Source organism: Aythya fuligula, chromosome 6, assembly GCF_009819795.1.
Source record: "Aythya fuligula isolate bAytFul2 chromosome 6, bAytFul2.pri, whole genome shotgun sequence".
NCBI classification, from domain to species: domain Eukaryota; kingdom Metazoa; phylum Chordata; class Aves; order Anseriformes; family Anatidae; genus Aythya; species Aythya fuligula.
In genome coordinates this window covers 13,395,792-13,418,760 of record NC_045564.1, presented here as the reverse complement: position 1 = coordinate 13,418,760, position 22,969 = coordinate 13,395,792, and the positions used below count along the sequence as shown (strand labels likewise).

The 22,969-nt window shown below is 42.4% G+C and overlaps 1 protein-coding gene across 1 annotated transcript in view; it reads left to right on the top strand.

Moving 5' to 3' along the window:
* Window positions 1-817: 817 nt before the first annotated feature.
* The window catches only part of LOC116490626 (partitioning defective 3 homolog B-like), a 160,751-nt gene continuing 138,599 nt past the window's right edge, over window positions 818-22,969 (top strand). Inside the window, exon 1 of the mRNA XM_032190006.1 lies at window positions 818-984. Coding sequence (XP_032045897.1) covers window positions 865-984 — 120 coding nt within the window. The 5' untranslated portion in view covers window positions 818-864. The remainder of the gene's footprint in view (window positions 985-22,969) is intronic.

Below are 22,969 nucleotides of genomic sequence, written 5' to 3'. Positions count from 1 at the left end.
AAGAAATGTGCAAGCACCCATTGCCCCCTGCCCTGGCTGCCCCTCCGGCTCCATTGCGCTGAATGCAGCTGGCAGAACTGCTCTGAGCTGCGCCATGCCTCCCCTTTACCCCCTGCCCTTTCTTCTTCTTCCTTTTTTTTTTTTTTTTTTTTTTTCTTCTGGGGATTATTTCCACTATTTCCCCAGTCTGGCCTGCTGCATTGCTTCACTGATTTTTTTTTTTTTTTCCCCCTGAAGAAGCAGAATCATTCCTCTTGCTCTGCATTGCCTCTTCGCACTACAGAAGCAGTAATTCCTGCCTCAGACCACGCCGGGGGCACATCCGCGCACTGGCACGTGCAGGCACAGGCACAGGTCCGGCCGTGCCAGGCTCCTTCCCCGCGGTGTGCCCAGGCCCGGCCGGGCTCCCGAGGGGCCGGGGGAGCCCCGCTCAGCGCCGCAGCGCTCCCGGCCCGCCGCGGCCTCCCCGGGCCCGTTCCGCTGGCGGCGCACGGCGGGGCGGGGACGGCGGCGGGCGGGCGGCGCCTCCTGGCCTGTCCCGGCCCTCCGGTGCCGTCCCCCCGGTGCCGTCCCCCGGTCCCGTCCCGTGGCGCCTCGGCGGAAGGAGCCCGGCGGCCGCGGCCTCGCTCCCGGCGCTGCCCGCGCGCGGCCGCGGGGCTCGGCGCGCACCTGCCGGCACGCCCCCGCCGCGGGGACGCGCAGCGGGACGGGGCCGGGGCCGGGGCTGGGGACAGGGGCAGGGCCAGGGCCAGGGCCAGGGCCGGGCGGCGGCACCTGCGGCGGGCCGGGCCGGGCCGTGCCGTGCCGGGCAGTGCCGGGGAGCGGAGCCGTGCGGGGCCGGGCAGGGCATGGCGGCGCGCTGAGATGAAAGTGACCGTGTGCTTCGGGCGGACCGGCATCGTGGTGCCCTGCAAGGACGGGCAGCTCCGCGTGCGCGACCTCACGCAGCAGGCCCTGCAGCGCTACCGCCGGGCGCAGGAGAAGGTGAGCACGGGGCGGCGGGGGGCAGCGCCCGGGGGCGGCTCGGCTCGGCCCGGCTCGGCTCGGCGCTGCTGGGGCCTGGCGGAGGCCTGGCGAGGCCGCGCACCCTGCTCCCGGGGCGTCCCTGCTGCCCCGGCACGGGGCTGGCAGCCGGGCTCCCCTCCTGCCCCGCAGCGCCGGGAGCCAGGCGCCAGCCGTGTGCCACAGCCGGCACCCGCACGGGGGGGGCTCCGGGGTGGCTCCGGGGCCGTGGCCACCCTCACAGGGCTCCCCAGCGAGTGTCCTGCCTAACCGGCCCTGGCACACGTAGGGCAGGAGGGACATGTTTTTATATTAAAAACGTTTTCCCTATCAAATGTTGCATGTGTGTGATAACTGCAGAACGCCCTGAGGTTTCTTGGTGCTGTGCTGGCCCGCAGTCAGCGCGACCTTTTGCGCCGACGCGTGGTTCAGAGCCCCAAAACTGCCAAATTGTGTCCTCTCAAGGATGGGGCTCAGCACAGCCAAGTGCGTTGGTAGCGGAGAACTTGGACGTGTAAAACTTGGTTTCAGCCCGTACTTGTGATGACCCTGGAGTTAGTCTGGGGGGTGATGGTCGCCAGAAGGTGACCTGAGAGGCTTTTGTCTAAATACGTCATACACCTTTCCTTCCCGCCTCACTTTTTCTTCAGACTCCTTCAGAGAGGACTGACGGGGTCTCTGCCTTTTGGGTCAGGCCCTGCCTGTTCTAGAGGGCTCAGGAAGCAGCTTATAGGGGAAAAGTCCCAATAGCCAGAGAGAGGTTCAGATAAACACCAGACCTATGCAAAACTAATTGTCCTGTAACGCGTCTTAAGGTTTTGTACCCAGTTTGCTATCAGGTGATAGTTCCAGATAATGATTTTTATGCTAAGCATTCATCTTCTATGCCTCGTTCAGGTGGTGTGAGGTCTGAAACATCCGGCCTTCTCTGTAGCAAAGTGAGAGAGGGTTCACGTTTCTGACCTTGTATTTCTTGTCTTTCCAAATGAAACTTCCAGGCTTTATCCTGATGGAAGTCCTTGGTTCCCTACTCTGCGTCGTAGATGGACCCAGTACAGGCTGCGGGCCAGTTTGTTCAGAAATGGCTGGTCACATTGGGGAATGGTGTTCACAGCTTGCACGAGAGCTGGTAAAGAGGCAAGGAGGGCAGAAGCAACCTGAGGACCTGAAAAGTACCAAACAGGTTTTCATTCAGGTCACTTAAAGTTTGATGACTTGTGGACCCTACCTCCCTCTTGATTGAAGGAAATTTACAAAGTTTGTTTTCAGGGCTTTGATTAATTGCTTTTCAGTTTACATGGTCTGCAGTGGAATTAGCCACAAAGATACGGAGACAAATTTCATCTTGTCAAACGTATTTGGAGTTGGTGCTCTTTCCAGAGGAGAAAATTTGGGGTTGGATAAGTAGATCAGAAGTCACAGAAGTCACAAGCAGTACAGAAGTCACAAGCAGTTCATTTTATTACCTTGTGGAGTGTTTCTGTCCAATCTAGCATGGCTGTCTTGCCATTTTTTTTTTTCTAGCTTGTTTTAAAATTAACTTTTTTTTTTTTTTTTTTTTTTTTTTTTTACATAAACATAGACTGCCATAGAGAATGGGATTATTTCAAGATAATCAACAACTAAAATCTGTTGTGTGGTGTGGGTGCATAAACAGGTTTATGTGAAAGATAACTGAATATTTGTTTTTCTTTTCAAAATATTTAGAATGTTTGGAATACTTCCTGTGGCAGAATACTGCTGTTGCTGTTGGCACATTAAGTGTGCTTTATGTAACTTTTTTCTGAAGCGTTAACAACTTCTAAAAAACAAAGTGGAAAATGTTATTGTTAAAGTGCCCAAGCATTTGGGGAAGGCAGGAAAATTGATGCAAGGAACATCTTTGATAGTTGCAGAATGGAAAATGAAAAGGTAGCTAGGATACAAGCTTTGGGAATTTTTTCTTAGTTACAACACTGTCAAATACCCCAAAAACATGTGTGAGAAGCTTTGTAATTCAAGGGTTCTTCTGGAAGCAGAGTTTTGCCATTACAGAGCAGTCATTTGATGGATTTCTAGTGTCTGGTAAAGGGGAAGACGTGAGATTAGAATGTTAATTCATGTATAGTGTAAGATATTTGGGCTTCTGTTGTGTGTAATACTAGCAAAATTTTTAGTGGTTTACAGTACTTAGTGACTCTTTAAACCTACATTTGTAATGAGGGGAAAGTTGATGCAACAAATGGCCAAGTCTCACATTTCCATGAGACTTTTGGTAAATAGCTGAGAACTCTGCAGGCAGTCGCTTATTGCAGCCTGCTGCGTTTTCTCTGCACGTTTGTTTTGGTTTCTTGGCTGGGCTGCATTGGTGAGGATTGGTCATGAAAGCTCGAGTGCTGTCATTAAAACAACAAAATACAGGGCTGTGGCTTCAGCTGAAGAATCAGACTGGGATTATTTTTTTGGGAGATTAGCAGTGAATTGTCAGGAGCACTATTTGTTGTAGTGCTGAGTGGGCAGACGTGACTTTCTGGAGTGTTCAAAGAATTATTAAGGTTGAAAAAGACCTTCAAGACCATCTGGTCCAACCACCACAGGTTCAAATACCTGCCTGTTGCTGGGACCCACTGTCCGTGTGACAGTGTCAGCGAAGAGAGTCCTGTGCTCTGGGATTCTGTGTTGTGAATTGTCTTGGGTGGTTAAACAAATGTTTTGTTAATCAGCTTCTTTGTGAGAACTGTTAATAAATTTTCAGATAAGTGACTGCCATCTCAGAAAGTTATTTGTGTTTCAGTGAAGTGAAGTTTGATGGAATTCTGTGAGTCAGGATCTGCTTCTTCTGTTTGGTAACGTGTGATAAGGCTTCCTGCTGGCAGGTAGATTCACTCAGTAGAATTGATTCCTTGTTGTCAGCCTTTAGTCCTTTACTGTTTCTTGTAACTTGGTATTTTGGTGCCTTGGGGAGCGTTTGCTTGTTATCTGTATTTAGGATTCTTTGCGTGAGTGAGAGTGGAGGTGCTGCACACGGCAGGAGGTGCGGTGTGTCGGCTGCTCTGCGGCTGTGAGGCACGGCCCTTGGATGCAAAGCAAGGTGCCTCCTCGATTGTTTTTAGTGAATTGAGAGACCTTTTGTCTTCTGTTTTTCCCTGAGTATATGGATGAGAGGGAGAAAGAGATTTTGGGTCAGGTCTGAAGGATTACCTAAGCTCTCGTGTTTTCTGGGTCTGTGCGGTCCTGTTAACAGCAACTCCACGGTGCTTCCAAGGCTAAATGCAGCATTGTGCTCATGCTTCTCCCCTCTGAGACCCCACTCCCCAAAGCAGGGGACAGTACTTGAGCTGCCAGCCTTGTAGTGAGGCCCTTGGTTCAGCTGGAGATGCTCGCTCCGGCGGCGTGTTAAAAGAGAACTAACAGCTGTTGGTACAGAAAGTGCCCAAAGAGAATGGCCCTGAGCCTAGGAAGTGACATTCACAAGGACTTTTGTTTAGCCTGCAGTGAAACTTGGAGCCCATGGAGAAATGTCTGACAGCAGCAACAACAACAAAGCTCGCTGGTCCAGATGTTCTTTATCCCTCTGGAGGAGCTGGGGATGGAGCAGTGGTGGTTATCGCCTGCCCAGGAATGTCCTCGTGTTTGGTGCTTACCTAGCGGCTTGCTTGGCGTGACTGCTGTGGCTATTGGAAGTCTGTTCTTAGAAGCCAGTTGAATGGGTGGGACAGGGAAACATGTAAAAAGTTAATAAATGCTGCAATTTTCCATTTACATACAGCTTACGATGTGCAGATTAAGCTGCAGTTCAATTCTCGAGTGGGTCATTTTCGGTGTCTGAGGGCCTCCTGTTGGGACTGCTGACACAGACGAGCACGTGTGAGTTGGGCTGTCTCGCCTGGACTCGGTCCCCAGTTGTGATGGGCACTGCAGCTTGCATTTCCACTGGTCAGAAGGTACAAAAGCCAGCAGGTGGCTCTGCAATGGTAATGGTAACTTGAATTGGTGGTTGGACTGAGTGGGAAGCAGGAACAGTAGTGGCCAGGCTGATTCGAGTCGGGTGTGTTTCTGATGGGAGGGAGAACAGCGGGCTGCTGGGTTGTACTGGCCACCTTCCCCAGGTGAGAGGCATTGAGAGGGCTAAAGCTGCAGCTCGACTGTGTATCAGATTCTAATTCAGACTGAAAAAATAGATCTTTCCCCTTCTTTCCAGTCTTGTCTGCCCCACAACATGGTAGTTTTCTAGAATTATGTATTGCTGTTGTAAATCAGCCAGCAAGCAGAAGGAGCAGTAAATGTTCTTCAGTTCCCCTGAAAACAGTGGGGGGAGAGGGAGAGGGAAACAACAAGTTTTGACTCAAAATTTTATGCTTACAAAAAATGTTTGAAAAAACATAAGAGATTTCTTCAGAAGATACCAAGTATAGCAGGGAAATTTTGAAAGAAGTCCATTGTTAGGAAGGCTTTTGTGTTTTGTGCAAATCATGAGTACTTAGTCCTTCCTAAAGAGAGAGTCATGCAACTGTGTTTCTGTGGCACTGTTGTCATGAACCTGGTCCTTATTTTTTTTTTTTCTTTTCTTTCTTTTCCATCCTGGTTCATTTTAGCAAGTTTCCTATCTTATGCTGTAATGGAGCAAGTCCCTAATCTTAGTTTTACCAAAACGATGGGTAAAGTAAGCTCTGGTTTAAGTACTTTCACTAAGGAATATTCTTAACAATTCATTGCCACGTTTGCCTAAGTATTTCTATATAAGATACAGTATGGTAGCAAATTTTTAAGTTGTCTTGGAAACTGATGCATTTCAGTGAACAGTTCATTATCACTTCTGCATTCACCTTTCGGTTTGGCCACTATGACAGCATGCTAAAAAGCAGTATAGAAGTTGTAGGAGTTCATGGGCAACTGACTCATGTAACTGGAAAAGAAGGGAAAGAGACAAAGTATCTCAGAAAGTGTTTATATGAAACAAATTGTTATTGGCTTAATCATACTGGTGATACTTCATTGATGCTGGAAATAGCTTCAAAGTGGCGGAATTTGTGAGTTTCTTAAAGAGTTTTTGTTTCAGTTCTATTGGTAACTTGTAACTCTCTTTAATCATGCAGGAGATACACTCACCACATTTTTTTTTCCTTGGCTTTTCCTCTCTTGGTGATTTCATTGTCCTAGCACGATTGTGGTTTCTCTCTCTCTCTCTCTCTTTTTTTTTTTTTTTCGGCACACCAAATTAGGTCGAGTTGTTAAAGTAGTTCCAAGGGACCAGGTGAAACCAAGGGCACTAGTTTCCTCAAATCAGCATGTTCGTGGGCTGTGCAGTCAATGTGGTGGTTGTACAAAGCCTTCTAATTAAGGCATAGTTCAAATGAGAAGTTTCACAGTGGGTATTTGTGTGAGTATTTCCGAAGGGGTGGCTTCACAGGAACAGAGATGCTCTTTAGCTAGAACTTGCTTTTAAAGTTGTTAGTAAAGCAATTGTTTTCCTAGACTGTTAATTTCTCTCTGTCCTCCGAATTTACAAGCTGAGAAATGAGTTCAGTAGTTCAGTTCCTCCACACGTGTAGTTCTGATCAGTTGTCAGAGAAGCTCTGTTAAGAAGCGTGCTTGTCCTTCAAGCTGTATAAATACTTTATGCTGTGAGAAGCAAGTTGAGAGTTTATTGTTGAATACCTTGCACACATGAATTGTATGTGTTTTACATGTGCATGTTACATATGTGCTAGGAGGCAGAACTGTATACAAGCTGCTGACAGTGGCTTTTTCTTTGGTCTGAAGTGAGTTGAATTTGTATAGTGATCCTGAAAACTGGAGAGTTAAAAGTGCCTGCTTTTTCTATCACTTCTGCATAAAATGCTACGAAGTCTGCTTCTGTACTGTTTCATAGCTACTAGTGTCGATGTAATGAGTTTTTGGTAGGTTTCCAGTCTCCTTTTCTCTTTTGAACAGGTGTTTATAATCCAAACAAAAACTGTTGTTGGACTGGAAGTCAGACTTATGCAAAACGTCTTACAGGGCTTTATGTACTTATGTAACTTGAAAAATTAGTTGTTGTATCTCTCTCTCTCTCTTTTTTTTTTTTTTTTTTACGAAGCAGACTACTGCCAGCAACCTGTGCTTTTGGCTGAACATCGTTACCTGATGTTAATGATGTTAATGGGCTTCAAGGGAAAAGCTTGGTTGAAGGGTAGAGCTGGATAAAGCTAGTGGAAATTTGGTAGGCAAACTGAGAATAGCTGATCATGGAAATATTGCAGGTCAGGCATCAATCTACACGATAGTACAGGGTTTTCATTTTTGTTTCCTGGAACACATTTATCAAGTTCTGAGTACCCTTCAGTTGTTCTCATTTGAGACAGCGAAGACTTTCTAATAACTGGGTGTGCAAACAGTCACGGAAGGAGCTGTCGAAGAGCAGTACAAAGTTCTCGGTAGTGGCTGATTCCTGTTCCTCTGCCCACGTGAACACAAGCTCTGCATGCTCTTGTACGATTGTTAAGAATTTCAAACCCCAAATGGTGTTTTTCATCTATTTATTTCCAGCTCGGGAAGCAGCATGCAGTATGACGGTTTAATGTTCAAAAAATTCCCTTCTGGCATAGGACAGAACTGAGAGATGCTTTTGCTCGCTGCATAAAATGCTGCTTTAGTTTTTTCAAAGTATTTGAAAACAGGGGGTTGTGTTCTGTTGGTGTTTTCTTTAAAAAAAAAAAATCTATTTTTTGTAATAGATATAGTTGTTATCTTTTTATCTTTATAGTTTTTATGCTTCATGTTATGTGACTGTGTTTTCCTCCTCAGCTGTTCAGTGTGGGGTCGCTTGGGTTGCACCACACTGTGCAGCCTCGCGTCCTGCCGCTGAAGCAGCGATTTCCTCCCCCATTGAGCATGACATTCTTCAGGCTTTCTTAATGACACTAATGTCATAACTGCAGCATTCCTAGGCATGAAGGCTTATTGCTTCGTTATTGAAATCCCTCCAGCTCCCTGTTAGGATGCCTGTGTTTGTTCCTTAACAAATGGGATGATGCTAACGGGCTTGAGCTTAGTATTGTTGAAAACAGGTTCTGCTTTGTATTTTTATATTTCACTCCTGAGTTTTAATAAAGATGCACCCATTTGATGTTGGGGAGCTGGCTAACAGCTGTGATGGGTTCCTGTGAGTGATCTCTCGATAGAAACAAACTTATAGATGCCACTGACCAGACAGTGCCCTAAATATGTTGGTAAACTGAGCAAGCTGCTTCATTAGAAGGTTTTAGAAAACGGGCTTGACACGAGACCTTATGGAAAGAAGAATGTAGTATGTTACCTAGCATCTCCCCTAATAAAAGTGGTGTTTGTTCTCCTCACGTGGTGTTGGGGTAGTTGTGTGAGATGTATCATCAGTAATTTATTTCTTCTACAGCATTGCTTCAAAAACTTCCACGTACAGCAAACTTCCTGTTATGTGAAATTACTGATTGCACTGGATAGGACTTCTTTGGATCGTTACCCTTACTTTAAAGAAGAAATATGTAAGACTTGTTTCTATAAATTATTTTTCTCATGCCTACTGATTGTGCTATAGATACCTCCATTAAACGAACCATTGCAATGTTTTAATCTGTCATCCAAATTTGTCTCACTATCTAGTGTAAACCTGTAATTTTTGTGCCACCGGTATATCCCTTCAGAGTCATGTCTTCGCTTTGTTGTGGCAGGTGCCATAGCACTCCTCCCGTGCTCCGACTTGCTCTTGGGGGTGCTCTGGAGTCGGGAGGTTCAGCCATGCTCTTCTCTGGTTTCGTGGGTGTGCTTTGGCAGCAAGTACTGAAGTAGGAGGCCTCACTGTGGCGAGGCTTTTCTTTGATTGCTGTATCTATGGAAAAGAAAACTACAGCCTGTAATAAGGATCCTGTTTATCTGAGTGGTACACGGGGAGGAAGATGGATGGCTGTAGGCGTGCGGAGTTAGATCTGACAGGTAGAGGCTGACAGCTGGCTGTTTGGACTTTTTTTTTTCTGGCTTGGGATTGCCTTTAGAGGTGAGGCTCCAGTGAGCCAAAAGGTTTTGCAGTGCAGCTTATCTGATGGAATGCTTTCCAGATTCCCGACAAAACACTAGTTACTGGAGGGTGCATGCTAAAAGATCACCCAATTATTTAACTTTTTACAGATGCAATAATTTCTCACTCGACAGAGCTACATAGAACATTTAGTCTAAAACAGAATTTGATGCATCCAGACAAGCTTCAAGACTTTAGTTCTTGGAAAACTGTGTGGCTTTCTGTCCAGAAGCTGAACAGCTTCTCTCTTCATCGCTCTTTTTTAAATTCTTGTAAGACCTTCAGGTTGTTACAGAGAACGTTGTTTCATTCTCTTCAGTGCATCAACATCTGAGCTGATCTTTATTATCAAATATATCCAAGTCACACATTCTCTGTGAAGAGAGAAGATTTTGTTATATGATCACGTCCTATTTCTTTTAAGGCCGTCAGTATGCAGGTCAACTGAGAACAGTTCCAGGTCCAAAGGAGTCAGAATCCAGCCTGTCTCTCTTTGGATCATTGAAGAGGACTAAGCCATGTTTTCTGATGTCCATGATCCTGTCATTCATCCTGATGAATTAACCCTGTACATGTTGGATTTGTCCGGTGTCCAAACTCTGGAGTGGATCTTGAGCACCCATTTGTAGACTGTCCTACAGTTGAGGATTATTTCTTTTAATATGGGTATGGATTTATGCTTTCTGTGTGAAAGGTAGCAGTGGGGATTAAGTAGTGTTTTTGCAGTTCCCTGAAACTTTGCATGAATGGGGTTCTGTCCTTCCCGTAAGCAAAGAGATGATCTTAAGCTGCTCCAGAAGGTGGCTGGGTGAAAAGATGTCTAGGCTGCTACGTGATGCTACTAACTGAGTGAGGAATTGGCTCAATAATACTTAGTGTGTTACAAAGCTTTGCACCGATGTTCTCTGCTGCCTACTTTTTTTGTTTCTGAGCACAAGCCAAAAGTAGGACCAGACTGCCAACTTGAAGATTTTGCTGTTAGTGGGAGTGTTGGCTGTCGACTGCTTTTGATGCAGGCCTTTTGGAAGTGGTGGGTTCTAGGAGTAAGGAAGGCAGCATGTCACCTGGATAAGAAACTTCCTCAGCCATATTTTATCATATTAGCCATATTTTGGCATATTAGCATATGCTGGCTAACCCTGCAATTCCTGCCTGGAGGTCAGCGGCAGAATCTTTCCTGTGGATTCCTGGCTGAGCAGCTATTTAAATTCTCTCTACTAGCTTTAACGTAAGCCTAACTTAAGGTTCTCTATAAGGCTTTTTAAAATTCTTATCTTGTTCAATAAGGATTTGGATTGAGGATTCTCTGATCTTGGGTTTCTTGTTGTCTTTCTCCTAGATGCTAAACACCGTGAAGAGAGAACAGGAGTATAGTAGTGCTGAAGTAGAGGAAGCAATAAACAATGCTATTTATGGCTGCATTTAGACATTTAGTTTTAAAAGTAGAAGTAACTTGCGGGTTCCACAAATCTGATTAAGGTGAGGTTGCAGTTTTACAGCAGTTTAACCTTGGTTGCGTTTTTTTTTTTTTTTTTTTTTTATGTGTAGGAAAGCCTATGCAGCTATGTAATGAAAACTGTTTCTTGGTTGCTGTCCAGGATGAAATCAAAATTATCTGAGGCAGGATAGTAAGACAGGGGAGTTGGGAGAGAGAAAAATGAAAAAGGGATAAGGTCTTTATTTAAAAGCCCTGTTGCAACCGCTGTCCAGAGGAGGATGAAAGCTAAGGTAGTGACATCAGCTTTGAGGGCTGGGGTGAAAATAGTAATTTCAGACTTAATTGAGAAACATGGGGATTTTATTTTTTGGAAAAAATGTGTTAAAGTAGTTAGTGAGACAAGTGGGTAACTTCGTCTGCTGATATTCTAGCCTCTGTCGTATTATATCTGTAGTAACTTAGATGAACATACTGAATCTCATGTACATTTTTTTAAGCTTCTGGTTTTAAAATAACCTTCCTGTCTTGCATTCACTGCTTAAGTTACTTTAATGAAGTTCTTTCTTATCAGTTATCCTCCTTTGTCTTGAACTGTGAGTTAGTCCAGATGAAAGCCTGTATGGAACCCAGAAGCGATGCAGAAGGTTTTTTTAGCTCAGTAAAGTCTCCAGAGGGCTTGCATGGGAAAAAATGTCAGTAATTGTTTAAGCCTGCAGGAAAAAGAAACAAATACATTATTGCATCAATCAAATATGAACTCTTTATGAAAATGCAGTTTAACTCCAAACCTCTTGTGTTGAGTTAAAAAGTTATTGTCTCTAATAATGATTTTTGCTAACGTATAATTTTTCTTGCTAATAAAATAAGTAAGTACTGTGAGGGGTTGTCAACAATCTATTGGATTACTTTTACAAGCTATTTTTCTAAACTTGAGGAAATACCTGGTTTGTTTTAATCTGCCAGAAACATGTCGTGCTTTGCTTTGACTGATTGACTTCAATTGCATGTTCTTTAGGTTACTCGCTCTGCTGAGATTTTCTACAGAAGTTATCTTTGTATCCCCCTCTGGATCCAACCCATTACCTTTCTGTCCTGTCGGACAGGTTACAGCAGTATGCTGACATCAAATCACATTATCAGCATATTTTCCAGAAGTTGGGTACTGTGTTCGTTTAGTCAGTCGGTATGCACCTTTTTAACGAATATGACAGTGTTTTTTTGCTGATGTTGGAAACTTGGCTGTCCTCTTCTGCTTCTGGTACCTCAACCTGCTCTTTAACTGCCCCAAAACCAGGAGATTGGGAAGGAGACTGCTTGCTTGAGTTGAATTTACCCAGGTCTTGCATGGGGTAGAAAGACCGGCTGAGATTTTTCAAGGACTGAAGGGAGTTAACATGCTCAGCTCCCGCACAATTATGCTCATGTGAAAAACCCAACTGCTGCCAAGTCACAATTAATTTTCCTCTGCTGCTTGTGCTGAATGTATTCTGAACAACTGTTTCAGGAGTTCCTGGCATTATAATATAGAAAACGAAAACTCCCTGAGGAGTTGGAAACCTGAAATGGTTGTGTTGGGCAAGAAAAGCGGAAAGTTCATTGACATTTTGCCATTGTGCATGGAGAAGGACCAGCGTGTTTGTAGTAGTGTTTGTAAGGCAGGGTTTGTTTAGATGGCAGTGAAAAGGAAGAGATCCCCTTTTAGGAACAGGGAGGAGATTCAAGCATTGAGGTCTATCCTGTTAGTGATCAGTGACAGCTCTTCTGTGTTAGGTAAGAAGACTAGCACTCGAAAACCCAAAGAAGTCTTCTGTATTTATTTTTTCAGGAACAGTAATTTGAATAGCTCTCATTCAAAGTTAGTGGGAGACACTAACTTTACTTGAAAAACTCTCATAAAAAGCACTCCACTGGCTTTCCAAATAACAACATTCAGAATTAATTTTTGCTTAAAATACTTGACATGGCTTGGAAATGCTTGAAAAAAACACTCATGGACTGTGCATTTTAAGTATATTGCTTCTGAGTTTTTTTCCCCTCATAATTACTTTTTTTTTTTTTTATAATCCACTATTTTTTTCCAAAACTGTCAAGAGAACAGAATTGCTTTAAACTGTTATCCTTTTCATGTACTTGTACTTGATATGAGGTAGATCAGATGGGAGTATACCAGTGTTGACCCCTTAATCACTGAGTCTGGAAACATGTTGGCTTAGGCCAGCTCCCATCTAAATTAATTTTGTCAGTTTGGGGGGAGTAATTACAGCAAATCAGACACTGAAAAGAGTAGGTGATTTGCTTTTGTACTTGCAATGTACCTTTTACTATTGCACCTTTCATGTAACATTGAAAAATGTATTGCTAACGTTGGACTACGTCTTCTTGATCTCCTCATCCCAGTCTCTGATATCTTGTAGTTTTTTTTATTTTTTGCTGCAGCAACATTTAACTCTACCACTTAGCTCTGAATATAGACTGAAGACCCACTTTGGTTATTTTTAAATATATGTTTTATACAGCATGGATTTTGCAGTTGCCTGTGTTGCCAACCTATCATTTCTTGTCTGGAAGAACAATGTATATTCATTGTTGTATTTGTTTTATTAAATAAGCAATATTCAAAGAGACTAGGACAACTAGGTAGGTCTGTTCTGGTAAGTTCAGATGTTTCATCTGTAACATACATCTGGCAGCATACACACATTGTTTATCTTGGTGTGACAGAGCCATCTTTTGCATTCGAAGGAAGTGGAGAGGTCTGGCTTATTGTTCATAATGCGGTTTATTAATGGCTGTGGATATGAAAAGAGCATCTTGCTAAATGGAAGTCTTGGTCAACCTCTGACTCTTGTCTTAAAGGTTTGAGAATAGACAATATGAAAAAATACCAGCTTCTTTCCAGATGGCTGAATGCTTGATGTGTCTTTATGTTTAGCTGTCATTCAAATGTGAATGCTGTGGTGATTATAAGTGTCTTACATTTTTCTGGTTTGAAATGTTCCCTTTTATGCATTGTGTGTGTACAGATTAACTGTTTGGCTTATCAATGGGGATTTTAGAGCAATAAACCCCAACTTCATGGTATAGCAAAATCCAGGATGTTAGTGTTCATAGCTGACTCGAGAGTGCAGGTCTCAGCTCCACGTAACATGTTGTATACAGGAATTGTTTAGAAATAGGTCGTAGTGGACTATTAGCATTCTTTAAATGTTGCTTCAATTCTGAAACATCTCGCACACTGCAAGTTTTATACTGTTTAGTAAAACAAAATCTGCAGTCTGGGGGAAAAATGAGTTCTAGGAAGCACGAGGAAAGGGATTTCTTAAAATTGTGAAGAAGAACAAAAGCTAGATTTTGTTATTAAGCTATGAATGTGAAGCACGTTATATAAAGTTTTAAGCAACGGTGGGTTAATGCTCAAAGATACAGACTACAATTTAATAATTAGATTGTTAAATAATGCTGTAATCTTGCTAAAAATTAATGAATTTTCAGACTTCTAGTATTGCTTTTATGTTGTGGAGCCTAACTCTGTTAAGGATGTGCGTAGTGCAAGAAATACTTCTAATAATGCAGCCAAAGCTGTTCGTGTTCATCTCAACATGGTTGTGATGTATGTGCAAATAGAGCATTTGATCAAGTTTTCTTACAGGCTGTTGTCATTTGAAGTTTCTCTTTGCGGGGTTGTATTGGCTGGGCTAAAACTGTGTAAGGAAGGTTTTGTGTGCACACTCCCCAGCCCAGCTCAGGAAAGGCCATCCTGGTCAGAAGGGTGGAGAAAGGAGCCGCAGAACAGTAACTGGGATATGTGTCCTTCTTCATGTTTGAGCTGAAAGTCTTTTCACCACCTTTGGAGAGGCCTTCCTTCTCTTTCCTTGTAAATCTCTAAAGATGTCCCATCCCAACTCCTTTGTGGTTCTGTTTTCCTGCAGGTATTTGAGGGAGAAAGGATGCCTTTTTGCACTTCAGGATAAGGGAAGGGAATAACGCTTCTGTACACAAGCAGTATTGAGTTTCTATGAAAGAATGAATAACCTCATTCTGTTCTTTGTTGTCTTCTACCTAGCTGATATCCACTTCCTTTATGGCTTAAGATTTTGATGACGTGTTAATTCTGGGATATCCTGTATTTCACTCAGGTGAAGATGGAAGTTGATCTCAAGAATGAGAGAGTTGTCTTTGTTTGAGTTTCATCTGGTTCCATCACTCAGCTCCGCCAATACCCTTTCAGATAGAGGTGGTTTGGTCTATTCACAGAGAGTGTTTTCTGCGTCTCAAAAAACAAAACCTAAAACCCATCAACCAGTAACATAACAAAAATATAAGAGAGATTATGTAATAATTCCCACTGCGTAATGTTATGTTGCTAGATATTTTTATTACTCTTTGAAATTCCTGCACACTTTTTTTCAAATGCTAGCCAGAACCAGTAAAGCTGACTAATCTTTTCAGAATTTGGCAGTGCTTGCCTGTCCTTTGTGCCGTGAGAACATTCCTCAGTCAGTCATTTTTGCTACTGAGAAGTAAAGGGAGAGGGGAGGCTGGTTAATTTAGCATTTCAAATGACAACAAACTGGCAGGTAACAGCTTCATTTAGTACAGACCTTGTTCCAACACCTGTATGGCTGAGAATCCTTTATTTCTGCACAAGCAATTCTAAGTTCTGCTACTTCACCTCCCCCACTTCTTTTATCTTTTTTTGTGTAATGAACAAATGAACTTCTGCCTCGCAGGGACCCAGCTTGCATCTTCAAATACTTCTAATGCTTCTGGTTTTTAAAGCTACCATAGCTGTCTCAGCAGCTTTCCAGCACTGGGGCCTGACATCGTCCCTAATGGCTGTATTTTGGAGCAGGAAGGTCAGTCAGGCCCTAACCCCCACTCCCCAATGTCTGTTTTGTGCAGCATGTAGGTCTGTGCTGCCGCAGTGCCACCCTACTGCTTTCTGGGAAATAGGTGAAATATTTCCGTAACAGGGGAAGAAAAAAGCCCCCCTGCCAATATACATACTGGCTTCTCACGTGGAAGTATGGATGTACTTCTGTAATTTACTGCTGCTTTTTCCTTGCTTGAGCTTTATCTAAAGCCCAGTTTACATTACAAGGAGTTAGGGGATTTAATCATACCTGCTCTGCATTGTCTTACCAGCATTTGTATTCTGTGGTGTGGGAGTTTGGAGTCTGCTATTGCTCAATCACACGTTTGAAACTCCAGTCACCCCGATAAGCAGTCCTGTGTCAGCTGCAAATACATTAATCACTTCACCAAAGTAAAGCCAAACGGTTGTAAATAAATTTATCTTAGATAGTATCTAGATGCAGGACTGAAGTGGTGGCTGCTCTTTCTGTAGCTGCTGAGCGCTTTATCAGTTTTTTTGTTTAGGATCTGGTATACCTCAGTGTAGAGTTAGCAACCAGCTCAGCTGTGTGAATTTACAGCCAGCCCTGAGTTCTTGTTTCTGTAGCTGTGTTGAGTGGTTTGAATTTAAGGTATCTTCAGTTTTAGTTGGCTAAATATCAATGTTGTTTTTCGCTCACTTAACCTGAACTTCACTTTTGAAATACAGTAGATCTGTACGCATGTCTTTCTTATTTTCTTAATAGTTTATTTTATTTTATTTCTGTGTGAGAAATGGCTGGTAGTTTGAACGAGTAGCCTTCAAGTTTTGTGTGCTCACTTTAAGTTGGATTTTAAGAAATGATTGGGGTCCCTCCACCCTCTGGTATTTTCTTCAAAGAAACAAAATGCCTGACCAAATGCTATTTAATTATTGCTCAGGTGCCTGTGGAGGTGTAGCTTATTGGCATAATAATAGCACTTGGAGTAGTTTGGCTAATACTTGACACGGAGAACTTGGGATACAGAAGTTAAAGTATGCGCTTAAAATGTTGTGGTTTTACTTAGAGATGTTTTGTTTTGGAGCTGTGGTGTCAGCTTTTTTAGGGGTGAGCCTTTTGTGCTTTTAGCTTGTTGAAGCAACTTAGTCTAAAGGGCTCAATGAGCTGAAAGGTATTAATTTATAACTGAATATCTGTTTACATTTCTTATTTATGTTCTGGCAGGCTGTCTTTAATTCAAAGCCTGGCACACAGTGCACTTCAGTTTTAGCTGAGACTTTAAGGAGCTTTTTTGTTGTAGTTCTTTGTCCTGCAGTCTGTGTGAACCTCTGCCTAAATGCATGTCTCCAAAGATCTTTGCCTGTTCTGGTTTTGCATACTTGTTCTTCGCTGAAGTATGTTTCTTAAGTGTCAAATGTTGGAAGGCAGTGGAAAGGTGTGGGTTTCGTGATCCCTCAGCCCTGTAATGTCTTCTCTAAATCGTATTTTATTCAGTGTTCAGATAGTATGGAGGTAGTAAGCCATACTTAGAGACTGGTTATTACTCAGATTCAGTATAAAATCAGGATGCTCTTCTTTTTGAGAGGTTGGATTTATATAGCTGTGCTCTGACCATTGGACTGTTGGGGATTCTGTGCTAGGGATCTCTGCATTTTTTTTTTTTTTTTTTTTTCTTCTCAGGGAAATGTCTCTTCCCCCTCCTCCTTAAGTATTCATCCATCAGGATAAACTAACTTTCTCTTCTTCCTGCTCTCTAGGGATAGTGGAGTTCACTAGGTGAGAAGAATAACTACCTTTCCTTCCTTGTAAGAAATAAAGACTTTCCATTTGTTGGTACATAGCCCTATTGATTTATCAAAGCATAATCATTTAAAGATGGCTACAGAACAAGGAATCATCTTCACCTTGAGAGACTTCCCGAGCTGGAACCTTGCTGATGTCTAAGTTTGGCTTGCTGTAAAAGGAGGTGGCCATTAGGCTTTCGAAACGCATGTTTTCCTGTCTTCTCAGTAAAAAAGGAATTTATTTATTGTAACCAAAAAAGAATCAGAGAAGGAAGGAGGAAGAAAAAGACCGAGAAACAGTTGAGTTTCATCCATCTAAAATAAAGCTTTGTGTATGGTGGTGTGCTGCAGAACATAGGAGGAGAAGACAGAAGTGGTTATCAGACCATGCTCATCTCATGCTGTTGTGTTTTGATGCGTAGTTGTAGTGGCATGTAGTCCTACTAATTTCTCAAATAATTATCAGGTAAAGATAGCTAAAGAACTAGAAATATTGCAGTCCCTTGAGTGACTATTCAGCATAATGACCATTCAGCACGTTAAATATACCTTCCAGTGCTGTGCTCGTGCTGTGTTAGCTGCACTCCGAAAGCTAAAAAGAAGCTATGCCTTCTGGTTGTACGCTGTGTCTGTCTTCACTCAGTGTTCCCTTTTGACTTCAAAGAAAAGCAAGGGAAGGCTTTTCTGCCCTTTCCCAGATGTGTAACAGTTCTTCTGTTAATGGTCTGTGGTGTTCCGCAGACCTCATGCATGAATTGTTTGTTTGTCTTTGTTTGCTTTGCTTTTTCCACTCTGATCCTGAAGAGCCGGCAGACAGCGTGAGCAGACTTCACAAAAACTTCAGGCTGGCTGAGGTGTAAAGCCCAACCTTAGTGACCAAGGTGTCCTGTTGTATCTGTTTCTGTGCTTACCCGGTGTGGTTAGTCTCCATTTTGATGTCAGGTATTTAGCACCTTCAAGAAGGGAAGCTTTTAAAATTGGATATTTAAAGTGACTTTAAGTAAAAATCTTATTTTTCCGTGACTGCCTTACTACTCTGTGATTCCACCCTTTGGCAATATCACATCCAATGATGATATAAAGAAAAAGGGTGTGTGTGTGGGTGCAGTTTTCAAAAATAGTCTTGAAAGATGAAGTGAATGAATCTGGACAAAATGTTAATGTATATGGGGGAAAATACATAAAATGGGGCTTTTCATTGGAAGCTTACTTGGAATAGCTTCCTCTGGTATTGTCTAAAGGCAGATCTTCTAAAAGACAGGGTAAACAGCGCTGTTTTGTAGGGATGTCTTTGGTTCAGCTCATGTTTGAATGCTTAATTGATTTCTTTTAGGAGTAAAACCTCTTCTTTTGTGAAAAAATCCCTAACCTCTCTGAAAATCAATGTGTGTAGTGCAGCTGGAAACAAAGAATCATGGGTGTATTATTTAGAATGACTTTATTTCCCGTGATCTCTAATTTCATTTCCTGTGTTGAAATCAGGGCAGATAAAATAAAACAAGCACAAACAGATTAAGCATATCCTTCTACAATAAACACCTGTGCTAAAAAGCATATTGATCTTGTGAGAGCTTCTTTTTTTTTTTTTTTTGTAGTTGAGGTGTATTGAATCCTCATGAAAAGATGGCTCTTCATGTTTGTTTGCAGGTAACTTCTTGCTTTTTTCAAAAATGTACTGATTTAGGGATTGTCCAGTCCTGTATGTTCCTCGTGTGCAGATCCATGTACGCTGTCAGAACAAATTGTAAGTGACAGAGGGACAGTTTGGTACAGGCTCACTGTTGTATGTGATTAACAGGGGAGGCCTGCTAAGGGGGTATTTTAGATAGGTGGCTGCTCTCGTTATTAGAATGATACCACGCTCAGTAGTATGTGGTAATCTAGTATCCCTTTAATTTTGTCGAGGCAATTGGACAAAGATTGGGTAAGTGATTATTAGGTGAAAACTCATTTTAAGAGGCCCTAGCAAAGCAGGTGGTGGTGCTTTTACTTCAGCTGTGTACTTCAATGTGTTGCAGGTGTGTGGTGCAGCCTGCCAGCCCAGAAGCACTTGCCCACGTAGTTGAGGTGGTCTCCTCTTGCAGCAAGGGGAGCTCGGAGGGGAGGCTTTGCTGTGTTCTGCGGGTGTTACGGCTGTGAGGTGGGTCTGCCCTCCCGAGCAGGGAGCTAAGGGATGTCAGCGCTGTTAAAAGTGATGATGCTGGCAGTACTGTGTTTTTTACTTTCTTGTGTACTCAGTGTCTTTGTGGCTTATGGTAGATTAGTTTCAGGCTGCATGTATGTAGTTGTATCAGCTGAAGTGAAAATGCCTGTCCTGTCTGGGAATCCTGTGGGAAGGGAGGTAAAGTTAAGTTTTGGCAGGAGAGTTGAGAGCTTGTTAGTCAGCCCCACTAAATCTACCGTTAAAATTGAAGAATTTTGCCTTGTTTCACTGCCAAATGCTTAAAAGCAGTTTCTTTCTGAGCAGGCTACCTTCTGTCCTTTCCCTTCTCTCCCCGCTTTAATTTGTGGCTTTGAAGTCAGTCTGTGTAGATCTTGAATGTCACTGACATGAGAGAGTGCATATCCTGTCACCTGGTAGAGCAATATGAAGAAGTTTTATCTTCTCGCTAGCATCTTACAGCATTTTCACTTCTAGTGCAAGCGGATTCGGTTTTCTTGAAAGCAAAAATTGCTACGGAATATGTGAGGCATCTATTTCTTACCATCTCACTCTTCTGTGACGTGTTTATCTTCCTTATGTTATCTTGAAGGTTTCTGCCACTTCTGAACTTCTAACTAGAAATTATTACAGATGTCTCATTTAATTTTATTCAGGAGAACTATAGAGCTATGAAAATGAAGTAATTAATTCCAAGTATGAGTTTATTTTCAACAGCGAGACCTGGAAACATGGGTTTGTAAATTATTCTGTTTTGCTGTAATACAAACTTTGGCAGTTTCCTGAGCAGTGAGACCCAAGTGTTGCTTTCTCTCTCTCTTTTTTTTTTTTTTTTTTTTTTTTTTTTTTTTTTTTTTTCTGGAAGTTTGTGAAAAGAAGTCATAATGTATAGTCTTCATCCGGGGGGCTTATTTGGGTCTGGTCAACATTAGGGTGTGCTGAATTCTGTAAATGTCTGGAGTAGACTTAATCTCCTGTGCAGAAAGCTGTTAGTCTTGGCTTTCTATATCAGCTTCTTGAGTTTGCTTTTTTTTTTTTTTTTTTTTTTTTTAAGATGTCATGTCTGCAACAGATATAGAAATTATGTATTTCTACCATTTCAGCTGTCCTCATATGTATGAATTAGACGGTTCTTTTCCTGTGAGAGAGGAGGAGGCGTGATACGTTTTTATTGTTGCTTCTCTGATGTTGCATACCCAGCTTCAAGTGCCTGCCTGTTCTGTTGCTGCCGACATCTGCTCGCTGTTCAGCTCTGGGTCATTCTTGAGAAATTCCTCTGCTGTGACGGAGGAGTATTTAGCAGTCAGCAAATTCAGTATATATTATGCAAATCTTTACGTCCCAATCAACTGATGATTTTGGGAAGTCTGCCTCTGTATTCCCACAGAGCTGAAACCCCACCTCTGCTACCACGGGTGGTGGTAGCCTAACTGCTGAGGGATGAAACGCTGCCTGAATAGAAGAGATGCTTCAGGTTTGTTAGGAGGTGATGGTGGTGGTAAGCAAACAAAGTGCTAGAGGCTGTTCTAACTTAGTGCTAGGTTTTGGGAAGGAGTTAGAGATAAGTCTGAGGCTGTGACCAAGCTCATACTTCTTGTAACTCTCAAACCACAGCTTGCAGAGCTGACCACTAATGCTTGATGTTAGTTGGCTCTGGATGCTAATGCATCATGTAGCCTTGGACTGCTTATAGAAATCATAAAGTACTTACGTGTTGGGAGGTGATAGATCACATTGCACTATGCAATGTAAAAATGATTAAATGGTAGTACCCTTCTCTCTCTCATTGACATTAACTGAAAATGAAGTTTTCAGAGAAATGGACTGCCACATTCCTACTCAAATTCATAGGGAGGAAAAAGGAATCAAGATGGTCCTCCGAGTTTTTGATGTCTTAAAAATGCATATTTAAAAATACATAAATAGGTTTGCCCTAATGATAGAAGGATTGGTCTTTCACTTGAATCTGTTTGTTCTTGACCAAAAACAAATGCATACAAAAATTCTTGAAATTATTTCAAAGTACATGAAGGCGGAAGGAGCTGCATTAGGTGGCAACAGTTCAGTTAGGATTCTGTTGCAATGTGAACATCAAAACCACTTTTTTTTTTTTTTTTTTTTTTAATTTATGTCACTTCTGCCTACAGCATACTTGTGCATTCATGTGACCTGGCTTTAATTTATCGTTTGGTAAATATTTGCATAGTAATTCCTAAAGTGTTCTACCACACATAAAGGAAATGATGATAAATAGCTTTTAAGTGGCTTGATGTTAAACACAAACATGACTTGCAGCCCTAAGGTAAAATGTGTGTTAGTGTAACTGTTCAATATTCATTTGGGAAGTGTTGGTAGGAATATACCACGTAACCTGTTCATGGTTTTCCTTTAAATATTTAGATATTCCATATCTTACCTTACTACACTGCATATAACCCTTAAGTTCTTTACACTTATGCTATTAGGATTTTTGGCACCATTTCAAAAAAAAAAAAATATATATATATATATTTATTTTTTTTCCCTAAATGACCCTGCTAACATTGAGAGCATTTGGAAGCAAATATGCTGCAAATTTACTTGAATGGATTTCAAGCCAATTGACTTTTCAGTAGTGGATTTCCTCTCCTCCCTATTTTAAGTAGAACACGTGCATGCTGAATACTGCAGTTCTGGAAGGTGGTGCTTAGCAAAGCAGGTATGAGAACATGCGAGGTAGAAAAACTCTGCTTTTGCAGAAGAAATGTCCTATGGTGCGTAATAAGCTGCTCAGTAATTGCTCCTATAGAAGAAAGGGCTATTGTGCAGAACATCCAGAATCAAAGCTAATTAATGAGATAAGTTTCAAATACAGTTTTATTGGTACCTGGGAATTCAGGTCATCCCTTTGATTTGTTAATCTGGACAGCGTTTTTGGAGGCTGCAGACCTTTGTCCTCTGCAGAGCACATGCATGAGAGCTCTTCTGCTTAAGAGCATGTGCTCTGCCAGGTGCATTTAATTGCTGCAAAGTGTCCTTGTAAGAGTGGGGAGTAATTTTTTTTGTTGGGGTGGGGGGGAGGCTTTAACTGCTTTAATTTATTCAGTCCCTGTTTTTTGTTGTTGTTTGTTTCTTTGAAGTTGTCTGGGAGGAAAGAAACCGATGACATTGATACATAGATTTTAGTTTTGTAGTAGACACTGTATCCTGTGTGTGGTGGTGTTTGGAGTTCATTCCAGGAACAAAAAATGTCCTCTGGCTCCAAGATCTCTTTGGAAAGGGGGAGCATTTTGCTGGTCTGAGGCATTGCTACATCTGTTACTGTGCAGAGTGAATTCCCTCCACCTAGGAGGAAACTGCTACAAGCAGTTACTGTTTGTTTCATCAGACAAGTCTGTCAAAATCAATGCTCTCTCTGCCTCCATAGTTTCCGTTTTCTGACTCTCAGGGATGCTGTTCCTGTTAAGATAATAGAAATACGGATGTGAAACTGGGTTACGAAGCAGCATGTATTCAGTGCTGCAGTCGGGCAGTTGCTGTGGCTGGGGGGTCCTTGTGCCCAGAAGGTCAGTGCCTTCACGCAGCGTGGGTCTGAGCCGCCGTGGGGGGACCAGCACCTAAACTGTGTGTTTTATTTTATTTTTTCTGCTGAGGAGACCATATGCATCTTGTTCTGTTCTAGCGTTTTGGTGAGATTTGTTGTTTCTTTCTTCTAAAGATGTGGCTCCTGAAGCTGCACTTGCTCTGAAGGCTGGCAGA